Source organism: Leptonychotes weddellii, chromosome 4 (assembly GCF_054177405.1).
Source record: "Leptonychotes weddellii isolate Sample4059 chromosome 4, ASM5417740v2, whole genome shotgun sequence".
In the NCBI taxonomy this organism is placed as follows: Eukaryota; Metazoa; Chordata; class Mammalia; order Carnivora; family Phocidae; genus Leptonychotes; species Leptonychotes weddellii.
Genome location: NC_138372.1, coordinates 12,819,548 through 12,842,372, shown reverse-complemented (window position 1 = coordinate 12,842,372; position 22,825 = coordinate 12,819,548). Strand labels below are relative to the sequence as shown.

At 47.8% G+C, this 22,825-nt stretch overlaps 1 protein-coding gene across 8 annotated transcripts in view; it reads left to right on the top strand.

The window, feature by feature from the left end:
• Positions 1–22,825, top strand: part of LOC102741961 (E3 ubiquitin-protein ligase UBR4) — a 109,084-nt gene that overhangs the window by 44,677 nt on the left and 41,582 nt on the right. For 3 of the 8 annotated variants that reach the window (XM_081817597.1, XM_081817596.1, XM_081817595.1), the window contains exons 35-60: positions 849–1,040; positions 1,823–1,893; positions 1,984–2,131; positions 2,567–2,794; positions 3,440–3,610; positions 4,659–4,841; positions 5,937–6,095; positions 6,432–6,584; positions 7,028–7,255; positions 7,555–7,712; positions 8,685–8,856; positions 9,094–9,295; positions 10,389–10,552; positions 10,979–11,195; positions 12,030–12,246; positions 13,010–13,042; positions 14,187–14,250; positions 14,688–14,822; positions 15,789–15,963; positions 16,651–16,734; positions 16,828–16,968; positions 18,039–18,160; positions 19,074–19,185; positions 21,521–21,651; positions 21,773–21,950; positions 22,415–22,519. In XM_081817597.1, the coding sequence (XP_081673723.1) occupies positions 849–1,040; positions 1,823–1,893; positions 1,984–2,131; positions 2,567–2,794; positions 3,440–3,610; positions 4,659–4,841; positions 5,937–6,095; positions 6,432–6,584; positions 7,028–7,255; positions 7,555–7,712; positions 8,685–8,856; positions 9,094–9,295; positions 10,389–10,552; positions 10,979–11,195; positions 12,030–12,246; positions 13,010–13,042; positions 14,187–14,250; positions 14,688–14,822; positions 15,789–15,963; positions 16,651–16,734; positions 16,828–16,968; positions 18,039–18,160; positions 19,074–19,185; positions 21,521–21,651; positions 21,773–21,950; positions 22,415–22,519 (3,943 nt within the window). The remainder of the gene's footprint in view (positions 1–848; positions 1,041–1,822; positions 1,894–1,983; positions 2,132–2,566; positions 2,795–3,439; positions 3,611–4,658; positions 4,842–5,936; positions 6,096–6,431; positions 6,585–7,027; positions 7,256–7,554; positions 7,713–8,684; positions 8,857–9,093; positions 9,296–10,388; positions 10,553–10,978; positions 11,196–12,029; positions 12,247–13,009; positions 13,043–14,186; positions 14,251–14,687; positions 14,823–15,788; positions 15,964–16,650; positions 16,735–16,827; positions 16,969–18,038; positions 18,161–19,073; positions 19,186–21,520; positions 21,652–21,772; positions 21,951–22,414; positions 22,520–22,825) is intronic. The other 5 variants (XM_081817603.1, XM_081817601.1, XM_081817599.1 and 2 more) reach the window with 4 other exon arrangements.

Genomic DNA, 22,825 nt, shown 5'->3' with positions numbered 1-22,825 from the left:
TTATTTTCAGGTGTACAGCATAATGATTCGATGTTTGTGTAGGTTGTGAAGTGATCACCACAATAAGGCTAGTTAACATCTGTCTCCATACATAGTTGTAAAATGTTTTTTTCTTGTACTGAGGACTTTTAAGACCTATTCTCTTAGTGACTTTCAAACATGCAATACAATATATTGTTAACTATTGTCCCCATGCTGTGCATTATATCCATGTGACTTACTTATTTTATAACCGGAAGGTTGTATCTTTTGAACGCCCTTCATCCATTCTCCACCCACCCCCTGCTCCTGCCTCTGGCAACCACCATTCTTCTTGAATGGTTTTTGCCTCCAATTCTACTCTGTTTTCCTGATTTCATTTTTACCTCATTTTACAACATTTCGTAGAGGGTTGTCTTCGTGTTTGAGAATGAATGAATCACATTAATTCAGCCCAATGTATTAACTGCTACATGCGGTCACAGTGCTCAGAGCTGAGGAAATGGGTAATTAAAATGTTTTTTTGTCTGCTTTTATACCAAGTCTCTGATCTTGAGCTTTATTTATTTATTTATTTTTTAAAATATTTTATTTATTTATTTGAGAGAGAGAGAATGAGAGACAGAGAGCACGAGAGGGAAGAGGGTCAGAGGGAGAAGCAGACCCCCTGCTGAGCAGGGAGCCCGATGCGGGACTCAATCCCGGGACTCCAGGATCATGACCTGAGCCAAAGGCAGTCGCTTAACCAACTGAGCCACCCAGGCGCCCCGATCTTGAGCTTTATTGAGGAGAGTTTGAGAAAACATAGTACACAATAATCACATATGGAGAACTGGTTTCTGTGGTGTGATGGTGGTCTTTTCTTCCAGCATGTGATAGTCCTGGAGTGCACGTGCCACATTATGTCTTACTTGGCCGATGTCACCAATGCCCTGAGCCAGAGTAATGGTCAAGGCCCAAGTCACCTCTCGGTGGATGGGGAGGAGCGGGCCATTGAGGTGGACTCAGACTGGGTGGAGGAGTTGGCAGTGGAAGAGGAAGACTCCCAGGCTGAGGATTCAGTAAGTACCACGTCATCATCCAGGCAACCATGCCAGTTTATTAACGGCTGACTGGCACTGACAGAGCTCATGCTAACAACAAGCCTTTGGCCCTCTTTTCTAGCTCCTGTGAGCCTCAAAACTCTCCCACTCCTGTCTGCTTTCTCCCACTTTATATGACTAATGCCAGACTGATTTTCTAGGTCTGCAGAGTAAGCTGTAGGGATCTGATCTCTTAGGGAAGGGACTGTTTAATAAGCACATGGCTTCTTCCATGCAGAGTCACTTACTCTGCAGTTGTTCGGTGTTTGTATCCTAAGTGGAGTCTTAGGGATGATTTCTTCATGGGTATGGTGTGAGCTCTCTTACAGAGAAAGCTTAAGATTTCTTTTATTTATTTTAGAGATTTATTTATTTGAGAGAGAGATGGGGAGAGGGAGGGTGAGCATGTATGAGCAGGGGGAGGAGCAGAGGGAGGGGGGGAGAGAGAGAGAGCCCCAAGCAGACTCCCTGCTGAGCACTGAGCCCGATGCAGGGCTTGACCCCACGCCCCTGAGATTATGACCTGAGCCAAGACTAAGTCAGATGCTCAACCGACTGAGCCACCCTGGCACCCCTAGATTTTTTTTTTTTCTTTTCTAATCATAAAACCTTAAGCTCTCACCTGGAATTGTAGCACGTTTATAGCCTGCAGATAATTTCAAGGGGTAAGTTTTACTGGTCATTTAGGAATCGACTGTTTATTCTCTGTAGGCCTGTGTAGAGGGTATATTTCTGATTAAAAAGATTTATTATTTTTGAAGGATGAAGATTCTCTTTGTAATAAACTCTGCACTTTCACGATCACTCAGAAAGAATTCATGAATCAGCATTGGTAAGAGTAGTTCATTCTTTCAGGTGAGGATTTGTTGGGCTTGGACTGTTGGCGCAGCTGGGCTCATTTACTCATTCTCGTTCTTTGTAGGTACCACTGTCACACCTGTAAAATGGTAGATGGGGTAGGTGTGTGCACAGTTTGTGCCAAGGTGTGCCACAAGGATCATGAGATTTCCTATGCCAAATATGGTTCCTTCTTCTGTGACTGTGGAGCCAAGGAAGATGGCAGCTGTTTGGTGAGAGTTTGGAACATTCGCTGGGCTAGGAAGGGTGACTTGTTAGTGACACGGGAATGCTGAAGCCAAACTGGGAAATTGCCTTGTCTCCTTCGTGGTAGCCCAGGTCTAGGAGTAAGTTCTGGGTCTATCACTGATCATGGCCTAAGCCACTTCACTTAAAATGTTAGAACTTTCAGGGTCCTTAAAAATCTTGCAGTTTTTTTTCTAAGACCTGCCACAGTTTCAGATGTTGTTATTAAGACCTGTGGCTGTGAGTGGTGAAGTATTAGCTACTAGGTGGGTACCATGAAGATCAGAATTCAGGCGGTTGGATATCATTTAAATGTTTGGCTGATTTCTCCTCCGGGTCTGCATTTCCCACCAAGATCTCAGGCAGCATTTCATCTGTGTTTGTGGTTCGAGCTTTGGGCTTCTGACATTTTCTGTCCCTAGGCGCTGGTGAAGCGAACTCCCAGCAGTGGCATGAGCTCCACCATGAAGGAGTCAGCCTTTCAGAGTGAACCCAGGGTTTCCGAGAGTCTGGTGCGCCACACCAGCACATCTCCAGCGGACAAGGCCAAGGTCACCATCAGTGACGGAAAGGTTGCTGACGAAGAGAAGCCCAAGAAGAGCAGCCTGTGCCGTACAGTGGAGGGCTGCCGGGAGGAATTGCAGAACCAGGTGGGGGTTCTGGTGGTGCCTGGGACGCTGGGTGGAGTGCGGAGCCGGGCCAGCTGGTTCCCGAGCGAGCCATGCGCAAGGCTCTCCTTGCAACGCCCCTAGTGGGGCTGAGGGACGCTTTCTCCTTTCTCTGAGTTTACTCATTTTCACGGGACAGATCTGAGTAGGGCCTGTTGTCAGCCCCTGCCTCACAGGGAGGGATTTGGGACTGAGGAGCAATGGGGGGGCTTGAGGGAGGGTCTGTTTTAGTTGTGTAATACTCTAGAACACCTTCCTTGGCCAGTGTTTTCTCATCTGAAGCACAGAAAGAGAAAGTCATTTACATGATTGTTTTCTCAGTTTTCTCAAGGATGGCACATAACCAGAACAATTTTAGATGCATAGAGAATTCAGCTAATCCTGTGTGATGGGTGTATTCTAGCATTAGGGTGTCTACATGGGATTCCTGGTTTAGAAAGATTGCTTTAGAATTCGTAGCACGAATCCAATATTATCGAAAGGAAGAGATATGGGTAGAATATCAAATTGGAAGTGTGGAAGTTGGATTCTAGATTCTGAAGGTAGTTATTGGCAAGATTTATTATGAGTCTGACCCGTTTTATTTCTTTTTTTTTTTTTTCACTTGTGTATTTGGATTTTTCTCAGGCCAATTTCTCCTTCGCTCCTCTCGTGTTAGACATGCTCAGTTTCCTCATGGACGCCATTCAGACCAACTTTCAGCAGGCTTCAGCTGTGGGGAGCAGCAGCCGGGCCCAGCAAGCCCTCCGGGAGCTGCATACTGTGGACAAGGTGGTTGAGATGACAGATCAGCTGATGGTGAGTGTGGCAAGAGCAGCACATTTGCTGAGATGCCAAGGTGTGCTGGATGCTCTGAAGAGTATCCTTAGGACAGCCAGTCCCTAGCTAGCCAGCGGGGAGATCCACGTGTGAGGTGTGTCTTCAGAGGAACACACAAAAGGTCCTTTGGGCCAACTCAGTGAATAAGTTCCCTCTCAGTTCATAAGAATATATGAACCCCCAAGATGTGAGGAACAACATCTGAGGGCAATTATACTAGTTTGAAATTTCTTCCGTATATAAAGTAGGACACCTAAGGTCCCACTGGCTTGCAAAAATCGTATTTGTCGTCTTCTGCTTATAGCCCCTCAGGTAACTCTAGTTCTTCATGAGAAATGGCTTAGAAGTTGTAAGTCGTCATCCACTTTAAAACCTACTGCTCAGCACTGAGAATAGGAGTTCTGGTGTGTTGTTCTGCCTGTCAGGTTTAGCAATGGTGTGAAATAGTGGAAACCAGCCTAAAGTGTCTGTGCTTCTGAAAGGAAAGTGTACAAGTCAACGAGGTATAGGAATAGATCTCATAAAGAAACTGTTTTTAAGGGAAAAATATTCCCTCAGAAATAAACACATGTACATACAGATATTCTGATATTTTAGTAAAAATGAGTCACAGTTTTACAGTAGTGGCTTTTAGACTTAGAGCTGTTAAAGATGAAGCGAGTAAGTATTGGGGTGGTGTTGGGGATCCATAAAGTTGCCGACTCAGTTTTGCCAGGTCAGATCAATGAAAAACATTCCCTCTGTTATCACCGTCATTTGACATAAAAAAAAGGGCATTTTAATATTTCAAGAAGCCAGTACTTTTGTATTAATTAAATTTAGCCTTGTGAAACATTCACTACGTTGTTCTTAATTGGCTTGACAAAATAACTTTGAGAGGCTTGCCTAACTGTCCATGGATTAGAGACTGGAATCTGTTGGTTTTGAATGACTGCGTTATGCGGTGTCTCGGTCACATGAATAGTGGATGGATCCACTTGATCTCTTTGGCTTACTACTGCCTATTCTCTGCTTCCTTCTTTGCCAGGTTCCCACCTTAGGCTCCCAGGAAGGTGCCTTTGAGAATGTTCGGATGAATTACAGTGGTGACCAGGGCCAGACTATTCGACAGCTCATCAGCGCCCATGTGCTCAGGCGGGTGGCTATGTGTGTGCTCTCCTCCCCGCATGGGCGCCGCCAGCATTTGGCTGTCAGCCATGAGAAAGGGAAGGTGGGTTTCTAGTTCTTTCCTACTCATTTTAGGTCATGTTTGTCTTAAGTGCTAAACAAAACAGATAGATGACTATACTCAGATTGGTCCTCTGGGAGAAAGTCTTTTGGGTTCCAAGAATGCTTTACAGGACAGAGCTCAATGAGCTTTTCTACTCCAACTCTGAGTTCATTGGTTAGACTTAGAAGTAATGTGACTAGAACAAAGTTGCTGCTTCTGATGAGTAGTTTCTTACTCAAAACCTATCCTTTGAGCCTTCAGGGAAAGATAATGAAGTAGCGATTATCTAGGACAGCGTGGCTCCCAGGCTTGGTGTGGTTTGGTCATGCTGGAGGCAGGGCACAAGCCAAGAAATAAGGGTCTTCATGGGAAGACACAGTGTTCCTTACTTAGTTCTTTCCTGTCCTCCTGGCCCACTACGGACATAGGGAAGCTTATGTCGTTTTAGAGAACCAGTAGAAGTTGGAAGGGTGGCACGTATCTCAACATTTTTCTGTATTCTGGCTTCTTCATCACTAGTGAAGTTGTTTTAACTTTACCTTAAGTGGAAAACAAACTAGGAATCTGGTAAGTCTATAAGGTCCCTCTAAAATACTTCAAAACAAAACAAAAACTTGTACAGAAAACTAGAAAGGATGATAGTACATAGGGAGTGGGTAATTATTTTCACGAACTGTGTATAAAGAGGAGCTGGTTTCATTACTCCTCTCTTTTGTCGTCACTGGAAGGAGGAAATGAAGGGATCCCATCTCTCTCCACTGGGAGAAAGAGAGGGTTTTCCTAAGAGACTTTAACTGTGGACTAGTACCCCATTGAAGGAGCTTTTGTTGGACTCTGTGTCTTCTAAGAGGATGGGGGTAAGAATAAATTGGCAAGGGGCGCCTGGGTGGCTCAGATGGTTAAGCGTCTGCCTTCGGTTCAGGTTGTGGTCCCAGGGTCCTGGGATCGAGCCCCACGTCCAGCTCCTGGCTCAGCAGCGAGCCTGCTTCTGCCTCTACACCTCCCCTTGCTCGTGCTTTCTCTCTCTCTATCTCTGTGTCTCGAATGAATAAATAAAATCTTGAAAAGAATAAAGTGGCGATTGTCCCCTTGCAGATCACTGTTCTGCAGCTCTCTGCACTCTTGAAGCAAGCAGATTCCAGCAAAAGGAAGTTGACTCTGACCCGCCTGGCTTCTGCCCCCGTCCCTTTTACTGTGTTGAGCCTCACTGGGAATCCCTGCAAGGAGGACTACCTGGCCGTGTGTGGGCTGAAGGTAATAATCTGATCCAGGTTTGATTACTTTGCGCTACAGATCCTGATCCTCTTCTTTCCTCTGTTCTCAGCGCCGCTTTCTCATTCTCATTGTTAAGATTAAAACCTAAAAGCCTTTGAAATATAAAAGAAATCTTTCTCTGAATTTCTCCCAGCTCTTGCAGATCTTTCTTGTATTGGAAACGATTTTTGTGTGTTCTCGGAACCTGAGTATATTACTGGACAGTGTGAATACTATCCGAAGGCAAGGAATGTCAGGGAAGACTTGAGAGAGGTGAAATGAGTCATTCTACTTCCCGCCATCTTTTAACCAGTCTGTTCCTTAAACCCTGTCCAGGATTGCCACGTGTTGACCTTCAGTAGTTCGGGCTCTGTTTCGGATCACTTGGTGCTGCACCCACAGTTGGCAACGGGCAACTTCATCATCAAAGCGGTGTGGTTACCTGGTTCACAGACCGAGTTAGCGATTGTCACTGCAGACTTTGTCAAGGTACAGTTCCTGCTCTTGGATGATGTGGTCCTAGAAATGTTTTGTTTTTAAATCCAGAATGTCTGATCTCCATTATGTGCTAGTTCTCCTGGAAATTAAAAGTAAGCAATCCTAATTTTGTCGCCTTTTGTTATGGTGCTGAGCTAGAGCTTTCTGTGTGTAGGCAATATGACATTGTTTCTGGTTCTCCCCTTGCTTTACCAAGCGCATGGGTCTTCCTGTACTTGTCACAGAATATGTAGATGCGTATCTCTCCCCTAGTCATTCCTTGAGGGAGAGTTAAAAGATAACTCATCTTTGTATGCTCTGTGCCTGATACTTGCAGACGCTTGTTGGAGGGAGAATGAATGAATACCCATTACTCACCAATGGCAGGTCTTTGGATTAGCCAGGATGATTTGGGGGTGGGACTGAACTAGATCTCCCTTCCTTCTGTCCTGCAGATTTACGACCTGTCTGTCGACGCCTTGAGCCCGACCTTCTACTTTCTCCTGCCAAGCTCGAAGATAAGAGATGTTACCTTCCTCTTCAACGAGGAGGGAAAGAACATCATTGTTATAATGTCTTCAGCTGGTTATATCTACACCCAGCTCATGGAAGAGGCCAGCAGTGCCCAGCAGGGACCCTTCTATGTCACTAATGTGCTGGAAATCAACCATGAGGACCTGAAGGTTTGGGCAGGTGTTGCTTTCTCCTCTTCCAGATGGATTAGCCTAGTAGCTCCTCTATTGTTTTTCTTTTTTCTTTGGTCTCTGACTTTTTCCCTATTAGCAGAAACTCTTGTCCTTTAGGACCAACCTGATTCACTGTGAAGTTCCTTGACTCTGATGGTATTTCTAAGATTTACCCGCACGACTTAGATTATGAGAGCCCACAGTCATGATTTAAAACTAATTACCTGCAAAACTGGCTGCTGGTCCCGAAGACAACACGCGAGGTTAATGCAAGTGTTGTATCTTTGCCCTGACAGGACAGTAACAGCCAGGTGGCTGGTGGCGGTGTGTCCGTCTACTACTCCCATGTGCTGCAGATGTTGTTCTTCAGCTATTGTCAAGGCAAATCATTTGCAGCCACTGTCAGCAGGACAACTCTGGAAGTGTTGCAGCTCTTCTCCATCAACATCAAAAGGTGGGAAGGAGCGCTTCACGCTGAGCTTCCACGGTGCCCGCATTCAGCGGGAGACTCCTCTGGCCCAGTACTGGCGTCTGTTAGGAATCTGGTGAAGCTTACTTTGCCCTGGTGGGCCTCTCCCTTTTATAGGCAAGAGGTGCCCAGTGTTGGTAGGTTGGTTGTCTGCATGGTTTGTCCTCCATGGTGCAGACCCCAAGCTGTAGGAGGTAGTTTGGGGACCACTGTCACTCAGAAGGAAGAAGCTGTAGTCAAGGCAGCACACCTGACTTTAGGGTGATAGAACTGAGTTTTGAGGAGGGAGCGTAAGTTGCTCCTAGACACTCATGCAGCCAAAGTGCCCTTTACGTTTCCCTGCTGGGGTAGTTGATCAGAACACAACATGGTATCAGCAGTGGGGGCATGGCCGGGGGTGAGGGGGGCAGTAGAGGCTTTCATCAGGTGTCTGGATAGTAGAGGTGTGAGTGAGGTGGTGAGTGTTAATTTAGGGAGCTAGGGAGAAGAGGCTTAGGCTGCTTTCCTGTCTGCCATTGAAGAGCCATAAAAGTGCTGTAGGCACTGTTTCTCTGGCCTCTGTGTTGTGAAATGTTATCTGGTTGGAGATGAAATCAAATGGGGTATCATTCACGCAGAACTTGATGTGCTTGGAGATGCTTGATAGGACCAGGGATCGTGAGCCTTAGGCAGCTCCATGCAGTGGATGACTTCTAGGCACATTGGGCCACCTCTTCCCTCAGACATTGGGAGCTAGCAGAGATTTCTAAACCAGGACTCCTGTCGGGGGGCACAGAGTGGTTATGTGAGAGTATATGCGTGGCTCAGAATAGAGCTGAGACTCGTGGGTAATTCAAGTCCCTGGGCACATAAATTGCTCTGGGAGTCAGGTATTTGGTCAGTATGGCCTATAAGTCAAGAAAAGGATGACTAGGTGGCGATTGACACCCTGACTGTGGCCAGTTTTGTTGTCTGCAGTTCCAATGGTGGCAGTAAGACGTCTCCTGCCCTTTGCCAGTGGTCCGAGGTGATGAACCACCCTGGCTTGGTGTGCTGTGTCCAGCAGACTACAGGCGTGCCACTGGTAGTGATGGTCAAACCAGACACTTTCCTTATCCAAGAGATTAAGACTCTGCCTGCCAAAGCAAAGGTCAGTGCCAGATGCTCCCATCACTTGGCTGTGAACCTGGTCTGATTCTGTATTTCTGCGTTTGTATATTGTGTCCCTTCCCCGGCCCTTTCAGTAGAAAAGGCTTATCAAAGAATTTTCATCTGTTTTCTCCTAGATGCCTTTTCTCTGTCGCTTGTCTGCACCCCGTTACCTTCTTTCTATACGTTCTTATCTCTAATTGTGGGACCTGACACCCTCCTTTGTCTCCTCTGCCAGATCCAAGACATGGTTGCCATTCGGCACACAGCCTGCAACGAGCAGCAGCGGACCACGATGATCCTGCTCTGTGAGGACGGCAGCCTGCGCATTTACATGGCCAACGTGGAGAACACCTCCTACTGGCTCCAGCCGTCCCTACAGCCCAGCAGTGTCATCAGTATAATGAAGCCTGTTCGGAAGCGCAAGACAGCCACCATCAGTAAGGCCCCTCCTCAAAAGATGGTGGGGGAGCGGGAATGGCAGTCTTCTAGACGAGACTCGGAACAGATGGTGATAAACGTCTGTGAAGAAATGGTGACTCTCCCATTTGCCTGTTTCGTAAAGGTAGAGATAGGTGCTAGCGAATTTCCCCAAAGCAGTGTCACGTTTCCTGAGGCCAGCAGTGTTCTTGTGGCTTTTAGACACCTGACATACAAATGGCAAGCCCTCATTGGCTCTCCACTTGAGGTCAGCAGTTCTTAGGTGCCCAGGAAAGAATGATCTCATGGATTTTGTTGGAGAGATTTTTCTCTGGGTTTGGGGAACATGGTTTAACTGATGTGAAGTCTAACATGGAACCAGTGGACGATAGATTGCTTCCACTGGTCAGTTTCCCACCAAGTAGTGAAGAACCCATCGTAGATTCTGAGCTGGGAGTCTTGCTTCTCACTGATAGAGGACTCTTCAGGGTGTGGAGGCTTGAATTTGGGAATGGAGTGACTCTGGCTAAGCAGAGACCTTCGCAGGGGTCATCCCGTGACAGATTTGTTTTAGAATCCATGTTTGAGGTAACAATGCAGCTCATCCTCCTGTAAAGAAATAGTTTCTGTTGTTCACTTTGTTTATTTAAAAGACTTTATTTATTTGAGAGAGAGGGAGAGAGCATGAGCAAGAGAGGGAAGAGCAGACTCCCCGCTGAGCAGGGGGCCCAGCGTGGGGCCTGATCCCAGGAACCCGGGATTGTGACCTGAGCCAAAGGCAGACACTTAACTGACTGAGCCACCCAGGTGCCCCTGAGTTGTTTACTTTCAATAAACCAGCCATGAGGGAACCTGTTGTTACTAACTGTATTCAATACCACGCCTGAGTTCTTTGTCCCGCTGGGTTGAGGTGTGGTTAGGGATGATGACTGTTGGACTGTGGGCCACATGCAGGCGTCACGCTGATACAGACTTTGACATCCCGGTTGTCCGGAAGAGGTTAGAGTGTCGGAGTGCAGAGTCACTCGGGAGGGGCTTTCCCAGTGGGGTGGGTGCAGAGGTGGGGTGACATGCTTACTGATGCTCTGTGTCCGCTGGTCCTGTTCCGCACAGCAACCCGCACATCTAGCCAGGTGACCTTCCCCATCGACTTCTTTGAACACAACCAGCAGCTGACGGATGTGGAGTTTGGTGGGAACGACCTCCTGCAAGTCTACAATGCGCAGCAGATAAAGCACCGGCTGAATTCCACCGGCATGTACGTGGCCAACACCAAGGTGAGGACCGTGCTGGGCTGGGCACCGTACCTGGGTAGAAGGACTCCTGAACAGTGTGGTTTGAAAACACCTCTTCTCTTAGAATGCAGGTGTGAAATATATACTTACAGTCACTAATCCTTGGATTCTATTTAAGCGGTCCCTGGAGTTAATGGCTATTCTAAACTTCCACACAGAAGGGCTTCTGTTCCAACATTAGCAGCAGGAGGTGGTTAGTGATAGGGAGAAAGTAGCTTGAAACTGGACACTGTCCCATTCCTTGCCTCTCTTTTCTTGTCCTTGGAAGTAAGCAAATCATTACCAAGGAGTTAGGAGGGTAAAGGACTTCTCTGGGATCACGCACTTTGGCGCCAGCAGACGAAGGGTTATAAGTTTGCCCCAAAGAACTTGTGTTCATTGGCTGACTTGGACCTTATCTCCCTCTAGCCTGGTGGCTTCACCATCGAGATTAGCAACAACAACAGCACTATGGTGATGACAGGCATGCGGATCCAGATCGGGACCCAGGCCATTGAACGGGCCCCGTCCTACATTGAGATTTTCGGCAGGACCATGCAGCTTAACTTGAGTCGCTCCCGCTGGTTTGACTTCCCCTTCACCAGAGAGGAAGCCCTGCAGGCCGACAAGAAACTGAACCTCTTCAGTGAGTCGCCAGCCCCTGGCACGGCCTGCCCTTCTCACTTCTGTGTGGCGCTTCGGTATTCTGGGAACTTCTTCTCTCTGCTGCTCAGTGGTCTCTGCCACTCTGAAGCTCTGAGCTTCACTGGAGATGGGCAGGAGAGGGGTGTGCCGAAGAACAGGAGGGGTGAAGACAGGGCAGACCCTGCCTCCACGTCCACTTCTGTGGGGCAGGCTCAGCCTTGCTGGTGTGGTTGCCTACGTCAGTGGGCAGGGAGGAGGCAGGCTCAGTGCGTGAGAGCAGCAGGTGTTCTGAAAGCACAGATGAGGGCCTCAGTCACAGGCCGCCGAGAGACGGATGTGTAGCAGCTTCTGGCCTTGCCGAGCCGTCGAATTCTTTAAACCCTCAGAAAACAACTCCCTGAGCCTTTCACGAGCCTGGCGTCTTTCTCTACCATTTACTGGCCGCCTGTCTGATGCTCTTGCTTCTAGAAATAGCTGCTGCTAGACTGAATGATGATGGTCTGTGTTTTGAACAAAGGGGTTGCTTAGAGCTCCCTGGAGGGTGGAGCTTGTGGGATGCAGTGCCCCGAGAGCACCAGAGGGGTCCTGCCGCGGTGCTCAGAGGCTCTTCTGAGAGCTGGCCTTCCTAGGCCTTTGGTCAGTGGGACTGCTTCACATGCAGTCAGCGTCTCCACAGGGTCCAAGTGCTGTTTGAGTCTCAGGAGACAAAGTTTCTCCGTGACAAAAATCGGTGGGATTTGCTACTTTGCCCTCTTTAGTCTGCTCTTCGCTTTGGTGGCGGTCACGTTTGCCCTGTAGAGAATGTGCTTCCTAGAGCTTCTCTCACTTGTTGCAGTTGGGGCCTCGGTGGATCCGGCCGGTGTCACCATGATCGACGCTGTGAAAATTTACGGCAAGACAAAAGAGCAGTTTGGCTGGCCCGACGAGCCCCCAGAAGAGTTCCCTTCTGCCTCTGTCAGCAACATCTGCCCTTCCAACCTGAACCAGAGCAATGGCACTGGAGACAGCGACTCTGGGGCCCCTGCCACCACCAGTGGAACTGTCCTGGAGAGGTACCAGCGCCGGTGGGGGTCGGCTCCCCTCCTTGCCATTTTCCCCTCTCCCGGCACAACCTGTCCTGAGAGAGTCAGCTTCTCAGAACTGCCCCAAGTGTAGCCTGTGAGTTTCAGGTTGTCCCCCAGCTGCCCGACTCCCCGTGTCTCCTTAGTACGCAGACGGAGCCTGGCAGCGTGCTCAGAGCCATGGGATTCTAGTCTGCCTGGGGGCTTCTGTGCCTTCTCTTAATGCTCAGGCGCCCTTTGGAGGAGCCAGAGGCTGTGGAGTAGGAGATGCTTAAGCCAGCATTAGAAATTTGGGTCCAGTCTTGCTGAGATTAGAGGGGAGAATCTTCCCGTTCCTTCTGATGTCGTCATCTTCTCTTTCTCTGCAGCGGCCTCTTAGGTGGTAATGGCGCTGCTGGCCAGACGCTGGCTGCTGCACGCGCAGCGGAGGTCAGAGCCTCCCGGGCTCCCCCCAGGGGCCTTCTGAAGCGTCGCGCTTGGCTTCTTTGTGCTAGGCGGCTGCTGGTTTGCCGCGGTAGATAAGGCGACTCATGATGTAAGACGCTGAGTTTCTTACATCGTAAGTCAGAAGAATAGCCTGGCTTGAAGTCACTGCCTCCCACCAGCAGCCTTCCCCCTCCCTTCTCTCTCTCTCTCTCTTTCTTTTTTTCCCCCTTCCCTATTCTTATATTGTTTGCTTAGGATGTGTTTCTAGGTTTCTCTGAGCTTCACATTTTTTTTCCTTTTTTTTTTTTCCCTTCGCTTCTCCCCCAAGTTCTGAAACTGAGTCCCTAACCAAGCTGGACCGGTTAGTATGCCCTCTTTCTTTTCTCTGCACGGGTGAGTGTGTGTTAGAGAGCCGTGTAACCAGTGGTGTGGCTTTGCTGCGCAAGAGTCCTCCTGCTCCTTTCTGTTCTGGTCCTTGCATGGCTGCAGAGCTATCCCATGTAAGAGTGGAGTATGTGGAGGGTTGTACGTGCACACTTGGTGGTGGCCGCTCCAGAACCTCCCAGCTCGCTCTTCTGTACCCTGTCCCTCTCCACTCCCTCTCCACAGTGGGTGAGAAGGGGGCGGCTGTGGGCAGTGGGATGACGGGGAAATCCTAGCATCTGACAAGCCAGCAGAGAGCGTGTTCATCCAACTTCGTTTTATGCCTCAGGCCCCTCTTCCCTCCCTCTTTGTTGCCTTCTGCTACCCCTTGACCTTTTTCTGTCCAGCTACCTTCTCCATACCTTTCCCTCTGTGCCGGGAGCCTCGGCATCAGGATGTTGGTCTTTTTACCACGCCACAGTAAACTCAAAGGAGTAAGCCCTGAGGAGCATGTGCTAGGTGCCTTTCAACAGCTGGGTTTCCGGTTCCTTTCCCAGGAGAAAGTGGCTCAGTTTTCTAAAGATGCTTTGTTGTACCCTGTGAATGTTGGCAATTGGCATGCTCCTGAAAACACAGTTTGTTCTCTCCCCATACTTAGGGATTCACAGGAAGTGCCTTTGTGCATTTTCTTGGAGATGTAAGTAAAATAGAATGCATACCTTCCCAGTATAAGAAGATGGTTTTAACCTTTCCCTTTGTGTATCCTTTTGTCTCCTGATCTATGGGCACCTGAGCTTTGGGTCCCATTGCATCAAGACTGTTAAGCTCCTCTCAGTGATCCCTGCCACAGGCAGCAGAAGGAAGCACACTTATCCGCTTTGAGGAAGAAAAGCCCTGTCTTTCAGTTACGGATTATGAACATGGCCTCAGGTTGATCTCCAAGTGGGAGCCAGGTTTCTTCTGGCCTGTAACACAAGGAAACGTTATGCATGGTGCCTGTGGCAGGTCTTATCGTGCTTTGATTTTGTATTTGGCATTCATTAGCTGTCCCCAAGGTCCCCCGACTATAGTTTGCACAGGCTCAAGCACAACCAGAGAGAAGGGTGGTGGTTGTACTCAAGCCAGCTTTTCTGTCTCCCTAGGCTGGTTGTGAGTTCTTTAGAAGCCCTGGAAAGCTGCTTTGCTGTTGGCCCAATCATCGAGAAGGCAAGTGACTTTTTCAAAGCGCATGGGAGCTTTCTGAAGAGGCAGGAAGTCAGTGGAGTTGTCAGAGGCCCGAGGCCTTGCAGCTAAAGAATATTTATGTCATAATCTTGATTTGCGAAGAAGCTCTGGAGAAGTCTCTAGCTTAAGGCCTCCTGTCCTACTTTTGGGGGACCCACTGTGAGAGTGTTTCATAGGTTAGGACGAGTGCTGGCAAAAAGAACACTGTTCCAGGAGTCGTAAGCTGGGGCTCGATTCCTGCTCTTGTATTGTGGGAGGACTGTAATTTCTGAAATTCTTCATTTTGCTCTTAGCAGTCCACATTGCATAACCTGGCGCTGGTGGTCTAGAAAAGAGGAAAGGGGAAGGGCAAAGTGTACACAGTTGGTTCTGCACGGATTTGGTGGGGTCAGCGGTAACCTTGCTGTCTTCCGCATCAGGAGAGAAACAAGAACGCAGCTCAGGAGCTGGCCACTCTGCTGCTGTCCCTGCCAGCACCTGGCAGCGTTCAACAGCAGTCCAAGAGCCTTCTGGCCAGCTTGCACACCAGCCGCTCAGCCTATCACAGCCATAAGGTAATCGCTCCCTCCCTGGATGCCTTCCGTAGAAGCCCAAGTTTTGGTACTGACGGGGAATCAGGCCAGTTGGCCTTGCAAACGGAAAGTGAGGAGCACACAGTAAAGTCATTGAGATAAGACCCACACTGTCTAAAGTCTCTCCTGAGAAATGAACGACTCCCCCTCAAAACTGGGGACAAGCCGACTAACGGGCCCCTGGTTTGCATTGATTTTTTTGTCACTAGTAGGATCAGCAAGGTCTAAGAGAAAACTGGGTGCCTTCTCTGGAAGAGCGTGGGCAGGGGAATCACGGAGATCCTTCCTCCAGCTGTGGCACAGCCCTCACTTAGGTGTCCTCGCTTGTGAGGAAATTGCCGAATGGAAAGATGCTGAGGGGGAAATCTGGGGCCAGGGGAGCGGGCGCAGGGAGTGGGGGGACGGTCTCACCTATAACTGAAAGTGGTGGCCGAAGGCAGTAAGTTGGGCCAGTTGCTGTAGATGGGAGAGGTGACTGGTGAGTTCCACGAGGAAGAAGCAGCAGTCCAGGCGCCTTGGTGAGCTTTTGTGCCTCCAGCCCAGAAACTTGAGAAATGCAAGTTTAACCTGCCGAACCTCTCGAGGAATGGCAAGTTTAGAAACAGACACTTTGGGCGGTAGGAACTTGCAGAGAAACGGCTCTTCTGCTCTAGCAAAGTCATCTGGGATGTTGCAATTCTGGAGAATTGGGCGGTTCCAGATTTTCCTATCGTACTTCGACACTTAATGACTTTCGAATTTTGTGCCTTTAAATGTTTCACGATTTAAGAAGTTTACCTTTACAAATGGACTGCTTTGAACACTTGTTCCAGGTAGTTAGCGGTAGTTAACCTGTTCTCCTGAGAGAAGGTAGCCATCCTGATGACCTGCTAGCTGTCCTCTCCTCTTCGCTCTAGTGTCCTACCCAGCCCTTGCTTTTGGTTCATCCTCGTGATCCTTTTGTTATAGGATCAGGCCTTGCTGAGCAAAGCTGTGCAGTGTCTCAACACATCCAGCAAAGAAGGCAAGGATTTGGACCCCGAGGTCTTCCAGAGGCTGGTGATTACAGCTCGCTCCATTGCCATCATGCGCCCTAACAACCTTGTCCACTTTACGGAGTCCAAGCTGCCCCCGATGGAAACAGGTGAACTTGGCCTATGTGGTCGTGGTCCTGAAATCTGCTCGATACATCTTTTATACCCTTTCACCCTCTTCTTGTCGTCTCTGGCCTCCGCCTGACTGCATTCTCTGAGCCGGCTTTTACTCTTTGTCTTTGTACCTTGTAGGGCTTTTGATGTTTAGATTGTACCATTTAAGCAAATACTCTTTCCAGTGCTTACCCTTTGGAAAATCTTGAGTTTATTTAGTGCTCTGGATGTCAGATATAATCTGTCTCTGAAGTAACTACCTCTTTAGGATCTTCAGGGCAAAGCTAAGCTTGGGCCCTGGTTGCTTTAAAGTAATAGGATCAATTCCTGCTTTCGTGCTATTCTTTTGCCAGTGTTTTATTAACATGTGCAGTGGGCTTTCTCAGAGCTTCATTCTGTTTTCTCTTCTCACGTTGGCTGGGTACCTAACTTGTTTTGCCTTATTGAATACAGCTTATTGATGCCTTTACGGTTCTGTTAATTACATGCTCCCATTTGCTGTCATTGGTTCCTTCTCCTAATATTCTTATCCAGGAATCATGCCAGAAAATCTCAGATGTTCCCTAGTTTTTAGAAGTTGAGCAGTTGGACCTGAAATCCCTGAGTCTGCTGTAAAGATCCTGAATGCTCCCCTTTCTACTTAATTCTAACATACAATGTTTTTTTTGATATTCCTTTCCCAGACTGTTTTTTTCCTAGATGTGCCTGCTGGAGTCTAGGGATAGTTGGCATATTGATTGGGGCCCCACTTGAAACTCCCTCCCCAGGCAAGCTTCCTTGACCTGAGTTAACCTTAAAACAAATTAAATTCCATGTCAGATTTACCATCGTTAATCATTTTCTTTCTCCTGTTCTATTAGAAGGAGTAGATGAGGGGAGAGAACCTCAGAAGCAGCTGGAAGGAGACTGCTGTAGTTTCATCACCCAGCTGGTGAACCACTTCTGGAAACTCCACGCGTCCAAACCCAAGAACGCCTTCTTGGCACCTGCCTGCCTGCCAGGTATCATATTTAAAGGGATACTTGAAGCCCGATCTCAGTTCTGTCTTTGAACAGGTCAAACCCTTATCCTTTAGCTTCATCATCCATCTCTTCCAGAATTGATGGAAGATCAGTGCATTCTTCCAGATACAGGAGTTTAGCAGTGTGGCAAAGAAGTGGGATTTTCTTGTACTGTAGCTCCTCCTGTGGGGTTGAATATTTCACAGAAAGAGGCATTTTTGTGTGTCTGTGTATCCTTGGTGGTAGTTATAATTGTTTTAAAAGTGTTTCAAAAGCTTGGGCAAAGCCACTTCAGAAGGTAAAAGTGAAGCATCACCTTGAGAATTGTTTTATTTCTAAGCTACTCCTGTGTTTGGCATCTAACTTCGCACTATCCAAAGTTTAAGTAGTAAGGTATAAGGATCCAAATAGCAACCTAGGGAAGTAGAGTGAGCCCTGGTGCTCGTTTGTGTTTGCAGGTTGCTTGAGCAGTCAACCTAAAAGGAAGGTCAGAGGCCAAGTTTATCATCACCTAAGGTTTGGGGACTGTGGGGAACAAGTACAATCTGCTCAGCTCTTCACACTTTTCTGCCCTGTCTTTTGATATCCAAGAGCAGACAACTCCTTATTTCTGTGATGCAGGATATCTGCAAAGGCTTTTCAGACAGTTTGGGAGATGAGGAGACTGTTAATAAAGCAAATCACGAATAATGCTGATAATCTACATTCTGTATGTGTGTTTTGTTCATCTGTTTGTGCTGGGTGTGTGTGCTTGCCATTTTTTTGTTGGTTTGACCTTTTTTTTTTAAAGATTTTATTTATTTATTTGAGACAGAGAGAATGAGAGAGAGAGCACATGAGAGGGGTGAGGGTCAGAGGGAGAAGCAGGCTCCCTGCTGAGCAGGGAGCCCGATGCGGGACTCGATCCCGGGACTCCAGGATCATGACCTGAGCCGAAAGCAGTCGCTTAACCAACTGAGCCACCCAGGCGCCCTGTTGGTTTGACCTTTATGTGGGGATAAGGATTTGCACTTTTGTTTTAGATTCTCAAGTAGCTAGAAGTTTTCTTACCATCTTTTCCTGCCCTGTAGGCCTGACTCATATTGAAGCTACCGTCAATGCCCTGGTAGACATCATTCATGGCTACTGTACGTGTGAGCTGGACTGTATTAATACAGCATCCAAGATCTACATGCAGATGCTACTGTGTCCTGTATGTATCACTCCAACCCCAGATAATCTTGTATTGGTCTGGGAGTGTCTAGAAATTTTTTTTAAAAACAAGTTTGTTAAATTAATGAAATACAATAGACTTTTTTTTTTTAAAGCTTTTATTTATGTATTTATTTGGCAGAGAGAGAGAGAACACAGTGAGAGAGGGAACACAAGAAGGGGGAGTGGGAGAGGGAGAAGTAGGCTTCCCTCTGAGCGGGGAGCCCGATGCGGGGCTCGATCCCAGGACCCTGGGATCACGACCTGAGCCGAAGGCAGATGCTTAACGACTGAGCCACCCAGGTGCCCCGAAATACAATAGACTTTTAAAGGAAGGTTGTGGGAAGTAAGACTTTTGAATGTCAGTAAAAGCTTTATGATCTCACTCATTCCATGCAAGGGAAAGGTTTGAAATGGAGATGGATTTTGTTTTTTTTGTTCAGCGCTAAATCCCCAGGGGAATGTACTGGTGGTTGCTACATAGTTAGTGCTAAGTTAGTGTTACTTAAACGAGTGTGTGAATGAACATCAACAAGATCTATTTTCAGTGACTGTGTCGTAGAAGCTTAGCGTTAGAAGTACTGATTTTAGCCCATAGCTAAGATGAGCCTGCTTTCTGACGAAAAGCCAAAATCCATTTGTAGAGAGCCAGTGTGACTTCAGGAGCAAATGATCTGCCAGTCCATTACCAGGAACTGAGATTCAGGGATGTGGGGAATGGGTCTTACCTACACCATGTCAGGAAATGGGATTAACATTGAACTTGGTCAGCAAGGTTGCAAGTGAGAATAGATAGATTTGTCCTTCACATCTGTGTCAGTGATTGACCAAAAAAGAATGTTCTTTATAGACAGTTTCATGAATAATATAAAACCTAAGCATGCTGATTGTTTTTTTTTTCCCCCCAACCTCAGGATCCTGCTGTGAGCTTCTCTTGTAAACAAGCTCTAATTCGAGTCCTAAGGCCCAGGAACAAGCGGAGACATGTGACCTTGCCCTCCTCCCCTCGAAGCAACACTCCAATGGGTAATGTGAGGTCTGGGTTTAGCCTTGTCTGGGTGGGGTCGGGGAGAGGGAGGTGTAGCCTTAGGAGGTATTGCTCATGTGGACCAAGGTCCTGGAAACTTTTTTTTTTTTTAATTCTTATGTTAATCCCCATACATTACATCATTAGTTTTAGATGTAGTGTTCCATGATTCATTGTTTGTGCATAACACCCAGTGCTCCATGCAGAATGTGCCCTCCTCAATACCTATCACCAGGCTAACCCATCCTCCCACCCCCCTCCCCTCTAGAACCCTGGTCCTGGAAACTTTTATGTATCCATTGTTTTACCCTACCTTATTCCGTAAAGAATTTAAGGTGGCACTTAAAAATGCGTATGGTAAGTAGAATTAAAATAAAATTGAGACCATAGGAAAATAACGATATTATAATAAAAGCAAGCCAAGGATGCAGAAAATGTGTTTTTTTTTTTTTTTTTTAAGATTTATTTATTTTAGAGCGCGCACATGTGTGTGGGTGCATGTGCATGAGCAGGGAGAAGGGCAGGAGGAGAGGAAGAGAGAGAATCTCAAGCAGATTCCCCAGCTGAGCACGGAGCCTGATGCAGGACTCCATCTCATGACCCTGGGATCTTGACCTGAGCCGAAATCAAAAGTGTTGAACGCTTAACCGACTGAGCCACCCAGGCGCCCCGAGTGCATAAAATTTGTCATGCAATTCTTAATGTGTCTTGCATTATTGCTAAGTGAGAATCTTCTGTTTGACTGAAAGGATCCCAAGAGCTTATAGCAAAAATAAGAACAGTCACAAAAATCACATGACCACAGACAAAAACCAGCCATTTTTCCTGGCATAAAAAACTCTTTGTTAAGGGTCCACTTTGCTGCCCAAGGGGTAGTAGCCCCAGTGGACTTAACCTACAATCAGTTTGATAGCAAATATCACAAGAGATTTCCCTCCTGATATACTTGCACACAAGTCAAGGGCATAACACTGAACATTTTAGTAAAAGCAATTTTACAAAGTATCTGAATATCAGCATTATTATGTAATTCTCTGGTTACTTAGTTTGGCTCGGGTTGAAATTTCCAAGGCAAGTCACATAACATAATTTTTAATTTTCCATTGGCCACATTATAAAGAGCAAAGAGAAATACATCTGGTATATAAAAAATATCATTTTTAAGTGTAGTCAGTATGAAAAATGAATGAGAAATTTTCCTTTTTTTAATGAAGATTTTATTTATTTGAGAGAGAGAGTGAGAGAGAGAGCACACGAGCAGGGGCAAGAGGGAGAGAGAAGCAGGCTCCTTTGCCGAGCAAGGAACCCGATGTGGGGCTCGATCCCAGGACCTGGGGATCATGACCTGAGCTGAAGGCAGATGCTTAACCGACTGAGCCACTCAGGTGCCCCAAGAAATCTTCCTTTCTGAAAATGTTTTTTGCAGTTTTCAGAATCTAAGGTAGTTGACACTAAAACCACATCTCCGCTTGGACTAGCCACATGTGGCTGGGGGCTTCCTTACGGTACAGTTGCAGGTCTAGTGGAATGTGTGCAACTTGGTGATCTTCAGATAATCTTCCTTGAATATCATTTATTGACGTAAGCCTGAGTTAGGCAACAATGTGTGCCTTTTTTCTGTGGCAAGAAACTAGAGTACAGGGAGTTGATGTTTCCATTTCAGGCCACGGTCTCATGCTTTCATGCTTTTCACGACCGCACAACCCAGTGAGTGGTGAGGGCTCCACCCTCTTCTGACAATTAAGAGTCTAACCCTGACTTCTCCTTTATTAGAAGGGCTTCACACTTAACACAGAAGCCAGCCTGGGCAGGACCTGTAGTGGTGTCCTTAAGTTTCCATTCGATGGTTTTACATTTCAGTCTGGTTCTTCTCATAAGGGAAAACAACTAAACTGACCCAGTTATTTTGGACAGGAGCGAAATGATACTCCAAGCTGCCATGACATCACAGATAAACATCTCCAGTGTATTATTTTCCCGGTCTTGCCCAAGGTCTCCTGGCAGTTGGTGGGAGCTCATGGGGCCTACTGGTCTTATATATCTCTGCCCTTGGAAATCCAAGGTTTTTTTGTTTCGTTTTTTTGTTTTTTGTTTTTGTTTTTGTCATGTCATCTGCTGGGAAAGTGTTTTCCTAAGGGGGCAAGCTGTCACTGCCAACCCCATCTTCCCAGATTCCGCTAGGTCCAGGAAGTGGGAGATTAAGGCTTCCCTCTAAAGCACAGGGCTCTCACTGGTAGCTTGTCTTTGGTTTATGTTGCCTTGTGACTTACCACACCACATGCTGAGGGAGGAAAAAATAGGCACCTTCAGGTGACTGGGGTTTCTCTGACTCAGGAGACAAGGATGATGATGACGATGATGATGCAGACGAGAAAATGCAGTCATCAGGGATTCCGAATGGTGGTCACATCCGTCAGGAAAGCCAGGAACAGAGTGAGGTGGACCATGGAGATTTTGAGATGGTGGTGAGTCTCTGGCAGCAGGAGAGGGGAGAAAGAGTTTCACAACTCCCCTCCGGCTCTCATTCTGTGGACTTGCAAAAGCTGCCATTTACCATGGGACACTGACAGAGCTTTCTCTCTGCAGTCTGAGTCGATGGTGCTGGAGACAGCCGAAAATGTCAACAATGGCAACCCCTCTCCCCTGGAGGCCCTGCTGGCAGGCGCAGAGGGCTTCCCCCCCATGCTGGACATCCCGCCTGATGCAGATGACGAGACCATGGTTGAACTAGCCATTGCCCTGAGCCTACAGCAGGACCAGCAAGGTAGAAGGCAATGCCAGGAACAGAGCCGCCCGGTGGCCTTGCACAGCAGAGAGGGTTTGGCAGTTACTGATACCCAGCTGACTTAGCTTGTCCCCAGATTTGGGGAGAGGTTGATCTCGGCGAGAGCTGTTCAGAGACACAGGTGGAGAGTGAGAGGGGACGTGCTGGGACTTGCCGTCTGGGAGCCCATCTCCTCATTTCCGCTAGTTTGGTCTTTGGGGTTCTTTCCTCCCAAATCTGTTAGATTTCTCCAGCCTGTGTCCTGCCTGAGTTGAAGGAAGCCTTCCACCGTGTCTGTAACCAAACTTGGTGGGTAGACAGCGGTGGCTGTTGATTAACTTCCTCTAGGCCAGAGGGGGTCACACGCTGGTGAGTTTAGACTCCCGAGGGCAGCAGGTGGCCAAAGCAGTGCTGTGGATGGGGTCTGGAGGGAATGCTGTGCTCACTCTCCACTTGTTTCCCAGGCAGCAGCAGCAGTGCCCTGGGCCTGCAGAGCCTGGGGCTATCCGGCCAGGCACCCAGCTCTTCCTCTCTGGACGCAGGAACCCTCTCTGACACCACAGCATCAGGTAACTGTCCACGGCAAGGAGCACGGCTCAGGGCCCCAGGACCCTCTGGCCTTGTTTCTAGTGCTGTGAGAGTGGAACGGGCAGCTGCTTTGACAGGCCATTCTGGACTTCCTGCTTCTGCCTTTGCTTTAGAAACACGGGCGCGGAGGGCACAGTGCTGCAGCTCGGCAAAGGCGCTCATGGCTCTGCTTCCTTCCACTTTGCATGCTGCCTGGCTCCTGCTGGTTCCCAGGGAGAGGCGGAGAGAGCGGCTTGCAGGGTGGTCAGCTGTAGGGCTGCAGTGACAGCTTTCAGGGCTCTCCACCA